General features: G+C 41.9%; 1 protein-coding gene across 1 annotated transcript in view; it reads right to left on the bottom strand.

Moving 5' to 3' along the window:
• The window catches only part of SRPK1 (SRSF protein kinase 1), a 58,920-nt gene that overhangs the window by 43,062 nt on the left and 9,984 nt on the right, over positions 1 to 5,874 (bottom strand). Inside the window, exon 4 of the mRNA XM_011945366.1 lies at positions 413 to 519. Coding sequence (XP_011800756.1) covers positions 413 to 519 — 107 coding nt within the window. The remainder of the gene's footprint in view (positions 1 to 412; positions 520 to 5,874) is intronic.

Raw genomic sequence — 5,874 nt, 5'->3', positions numbered from 1 at the left:
CCCAGCCAATAACTTACTTTTTAAAACAAAAATTCTTTTTTTTGAGATGGAGTCTTGCTCTGTTGCCCAGGCTGGAGTGCAGTGTCGCAATCTCGGCTCACTGCAAGCTCTGCCTCCCGGGTTCAAGACATTCTCCTGCCTCAGCCTCCCGAGTAGCTGGGACTACAGGCGCCCACCACCACGCCTAGCTAATTTTTTGTATTTCTAGTAGAGATGGCGTTCACCGTGTTAGCCAGGATGGTCTCGATCTCCTGACCTCATGATCCGCCTGCCTCGGCCTCCCAAAGTTCTGGGATTACAGGCGTGGGCCACTGCACCTGGCCTTAAAACAAAAATTCTATTGGAAAAAATAAACTCCTGACACTTTAAGAATATTAAAAAATCACTACAAAGTCAAGAGTAAGATACATACTTGCTGAATAATTTTTTTGACACAAGGCAGTGGAAGCCCCTGATAACTGGACTTGATGATCCACTTGAGCAGATGATGCCCCAAAACTTCAAATATCATGCAGATATCTAGGAATTCATTAAGGAGGAAAAAAAAAAGGCACAAAAGAAGAACAGGGCAAGACAAGCTGTGAATTCCACCCATTAAAATATGATGTATTGTTTTCTTTCAGTATAAAAAGTTACAGAGCTTGAATGAATAAATATGTAGCTGTCAATATTCTAAAATTTCAAAGTCTAATGCTATATAGTCAATGAAAGCATCCATGAAACATAAAATTGTGGGCAGTTGGCTTATCAGTATTATTATGTACATTAAAATACTCAATGGTAAAAGAAAAAGTGAAACCTACATATGCAAATAGTGAAAGAAAGCACTAGGCTCAAGCTGTTGATTAGGTAAATTAGTTTCTTCCCTAATATCAAAATTGGTGTCCGGGGTAAAAATTCCCATTCTCACAGTTTCAAAGCAAGGAAAAACAAATCATTCCTTAACCATAGAGACACAAATGTACAAGAAAGACTTAAACCTCAAAAATGTAAATGCCAACTTTTTTTAAATAGGAAACTTGCTTAATGCTCTGCAGTTTACAAAACTAATCTTGATTCCAGCGCCACCATGTGTTGTCCTTATGTATGAACAACCTGATGACACCACACAGTAGGAATATTCTGAGTCTAAAATTGTGCAGGGCACAACAGGGATTTTAGTAGTATCTTGATGTCTTCCACCCCCACTAGCTTCTACATGCAAGTCAAGACATATATATATATATAGTAATAGTCTAGTGCTCAGACTTTAAGATTCTGCATTAAAGGAAAGCCTGAGCTCCTTGGAAAAATGACCAAATCCAACACAGGAAAAATACAGGGTAAACTTGGAACACCTTGCTGTTCCAACAAATAAGATAATATGTCAGGAAGAAACAGGAGCCATCTTGAAAAGGATGTCACCAGCCATGTGGAGACTTTTTTTTTTGAGACGGAGTCTCGCTCTGTTGCCTAGGCTGGAGTGCAGTGGCACTATCTCAGTTCACTGCAACCTCCGCCTCTCGGCACTACAGGCGCGCACCACCATGCTGGGCTAATTTTTCTATTTTTAGTAGAGACAGGGTTTCACCATATTGGCCAGGCTGGTCTCGAACTCCTGACCTCGTGATCCACCCGCCTCGGCCTCCCAAAGTGCTGGGATTAGAGGTGTGAGCCACTGCATCCGGCCAGACCATTTTAAAGAATAAAATTACGAGTTAATATATGAATTGAAAACAGAACAAGTCCACACTGATCTGAAAGTAAGTGTGGAGGCAGGAGGAAGAGAAACATCTTCTTTAGAGAAGAAAGCCAAATAATAAATATATAAGGGATTACAGAAATAGAAAATCACCATTTTATAATCACTATAGTATATACTATTACTGATTCAGATAAGAATCAGTGAATACTAAAACGACATGTGAAAGACTGTTGGGAAAAAGGATTGTCACAGTGTCAAAATATCATTCCACAGATTGCTTATTAATTACGAAAAGAACAAAGTACCTTTACAACTGGGAAATCTGGAAGGCATTGCCTTAACCAAGTGATCAAACTTATTACCACCAATGATAAGCACAAATTCACATTATGTGCCTTCTAATGCAATATACTGAGAAGACTAAAACATAATCCATGTAGTATGCTTGACAAACACGGTTAACCTGAATTTAACCATGAGGGAACAAACAAATCCAAACTAAGGTGGCATAAAACAACTAGCCTGGATTCTTAAATAAATAAAAAAAAAAAGGCAATTTCATAAAAGAAATGTTCCAAATTACCTAAAATTAAGAGTACATGACAACCTCAAACACAGATCAAAATTACAACAAGAGGCCGGGCGTGGTGGCTCAAGCCTGTAATCCCAGCACTTTGGGAGGCCGAGATAGGCGGATCACGAGGTCGGGAGATCGAGACCACCCTGGCTAACACAGTGAAACCCCGTCTCTACTAAAAAATACAAAAACCTAGCCGGGCGAGGTGGCGGGCGGCAGTAGTCCCAGCTACTCGGGAGGCTGAGGCAGGAGAATGGCGTAAACCCGGGAGGCGGAGCTTGCAGTGAGCTGAGATCTGGCCACTGCACTCTAGCCTGCGCAACTGAGCGAGACTCCGTCTCAAAAGAAAAAAAAAAAAACAACAACAAAAAACAAAATTACAATAAGATAGCATCTCAAACTAATAAATGACTAAAATAAAAAAACTAAACATCACCAAATGTAGGTGAGGTTGTCCAACAATTAGAACTCTTGTATTATGCTAGGAGGAAGTCTAAAATGGTACACGTGCTTTGGAAAACTGCTTGGCAAATTCTTAAATATAAAACCTATGAAGGGCCAGGCATGGTGGCTCATACCTGTAATCCTAACACTTTGGGAGGCCGAGACAGGTGGATCCTTTGAGCCCAGGAGTTCAAAGAGACCAGCCTGGGAAACAAGGTAAAACCCCATCCCCATAAGAAAAATCCAAAAATTAGCCAAGTGTGGTGGCGTGTTCCTGTAGTCCCACCTACTCGGGAGGCTGAGGTGAGAGGATCACCTGAGCCCAGGAGGTCAAGGCTACAGTGAGCAGAGATTATGCCACTGCACTCTAGCCTGAGTGACAGAGTGAGACCCTGTCTCAAAAAGAAAACAAACAAACAAAAAACCTTGCACCTATCAAGTTTTCTGCTTTAGCCAAGATGGAGTAACAGGGACTGGATTTATCTTATTGAAAAAACAATACTCAAATAGACCAAATACAGAAACAAAAGAAGACTCTGGACATCAGACAACAAGTACAGTGGTTCCTGAAAAAAAGAAACAAGAGCTGAACCCTGGGACTGCCCCATCTTATTGCCTTGAGGCTTTCCAGGTAGACTCCACAAGTTGAATCAATGGGAGCTGAGAGTCTGGAGAGACCAAGGCAGCTATAATTCACTGAACAAGGTACCAGAGGGGAGAGCTGCAGAAAGAGAGAAATTTGGAGATTTGCAGAGGGGGCCCGCCCCTTTAAGGATTCAGCAAAGCACATGTGTGTGAGGAAACTAGCAGAAGCAGAGAAGAAAAAAACATCTTAAAGGATTATAGAGAACAATGCCCAGCATTCGCATAGGGCTTGGAACAGTGCCTGTTCCCAGCAAAGAGACTAGAAAAATTCAGTCACAGGGTATTGGGTAGGATATATTTGGGAAGGTCTTGCCTCAGCGGAGGGAATGATTAGCTCTGGACTGAGCAATGCTTTGGATCCATCTAACAAATCATAAAAGTAAAATCTAAACGGATAAAACACTTTCCGAGTAACATAATAGCATCCCACAACAAGGCTCAAAAAGATTTACAGAAATACAAAACATCCAGTAGACAACAAGGTAAAATTTACAAATGTGATCACCAGGCAATAAAACATATCCGAAATTAAAATAATCAATCATGTGAAACTGACTCAGAACCATCACAGATGTTAGAATTAGACAAGGACATTAAATGGTTATTACAGCTGTATTCCATATGTTCAAAAAATTAAGTAGAGATATGAAAGGGATTTTTTAGAAGACTGAAAATGGGCCGGGCGCGGTGGATCATGACTGTAATCCCAGCACTTTGGGAGGCCGAGGTGGACGGATCACGAGGTCAGGAGTTCGAGACCAGCCTGACCAATATGGTGAAATTTCGTCTCTACTAAAAATACATAAAAAACTAGCCAGGTGTGGTGGCGCATACCTGTAGTCCCAGCTACTCAGAAGGCTAAGGCAGGAGAATCACTTGAACCCAGGAGGCGGAGGTTGTAGTGAGCCAAGACTGCGCCACTGCACTCCATCCTGGGCAATAGAGGGAGACTCCATCTCAAAAAAAAAAAAAGGACTGAAAATGAACTTCCAGAGACAAAAAGTGCAATGTGAGAGATGAAAACACACTGGATGGAATAAATGGCAGATTATTGTAGAATAAAAAGATTAGTGAACTTGACGGCACAGCAACAGAATTAGTCCAAAATAAAACAATTTGGAAAAACAACCCAAACAAATCCACACATCCACAAAAGAGTAAGCTGTGGGGGCAACTCAAATAGTGACCCCCAAAAAGGGAAGACACTCAGAAGGAGGTGAAAGTATGTGCTTTTTGTAATGAATCAACAAATCATAAAGGTAAAGATTCACCAAGCAGCAAAACATACCCCGAAGTGCTTAGATTCTGGATATCATTTCCCACTCAATGGAATTAGGGTTTCTTAGAGAAAAATTGATTCTAGATTTAAGACAGGAAATTCACAAGGTGAGCCTGGAACATCTTGATGCCAGGTAATAAACTGCCAAAATGTCATACAGATCCTGACTCAAGTAAGACTCACAAACTAGAGAAGATTCTGAGAAGATGGTGGAGTTAGAAGCCACCAGAAATCTGTTTCCCCACCTAGACAACCAATGCATTGGTAGAATCTGTTTAATGTGATTCTTAAGAAACCCTGGAGTCTACTGACTGCTCACAACTTCCAGAAGAAGAGGCTTGGATAATAAATTATTATAAATGTTGATCAATTTCAGCTCTTAGCACAGTGGCACCCACCTATCCACTAATCCTACAGCAAGCAGCCCTGCACACAGTTTGTTGGAGCCACAGTGGGCAAAAAAGATCCTGTTCCAAGTATCAGAGAGGCGGGTGGCCATTTTTGTACCCCCACTCCATTGTTTTAAGCCCCTCCTCTGGCTGAAGTGATCTTGCAAGGATTTATAGGGCCAGTGCCCTATTTCCTTTCCTTCATTTCTTTCTTTTTCCCCTTTGGGAGTTAGACATTAAGACTAGGACATTTATGGCCAGGCACAGTGTCTCACACCTGTCATCTCAGCACTTTGGGAGGCCAAGGTGGGCAGATCACTTGAGGCCAGCAGTTCGAGATCAGCCTGGCCAACATGGTGAAATGCTGTCTCTACTAAAAATACAAAAATTAGCCAGGTGTGGTGGCATGCACCTGTAATCCTAGCTACACGGGAGGCTGAGGCAAAAGAATTGCTTGAACCCAGGAGGCAGAGGTTGCAGTGAGCTGAGATGGTGCCACTGTACCTGTCTGTGTGACAGAGAGAGACTCTTGTCTCTAAATAAATAAATAGACTAGGACATTCAAAAGCAACTGCATATAGAGGTAAAATCAGAAAGTGACTGTGCATGTCCAGGGAAAGATGCAGCCTGAGCAAAGACCTTTCGTTTATGTCTCAGGCGGATCCTTGGAAGAGACAGACTACATAACAAAAACAAAAACAAAAACAAAAACAAAACAGGGCCAGGCACAGTGGCTCATGTATGTAACCCCAGCACTTCGGGAGGCTGAGGCAGGATGACTGCTTGAGCCCAGGGGTTTGAGACCACCCTGGGCAATATAGCAAGACCCATCTCCACAAAAAATAAAAAATTAGCT

This window comes from Colobus angolensis, unplaced genomic scaffold, assembly GCF_000951035.1.
Source record: "Colobus angolensis palliatus isolate OR3802 unplaced genomic scaffold, Cang.pa_1.0 Scaffold24, whole genome shotgun sequence".
Taxonomy (NCBI): domain Eukaryota; kingdom Metazoa; phylum Chordata; class Mammalia; order Primates; family Cercopithecidae; genus Colobus; species Colobus angolensis.
Note: the sequence above shows the minus strand (reverse complement) of the source record. Positions and strands in the feature narration are given on the sequence as shown.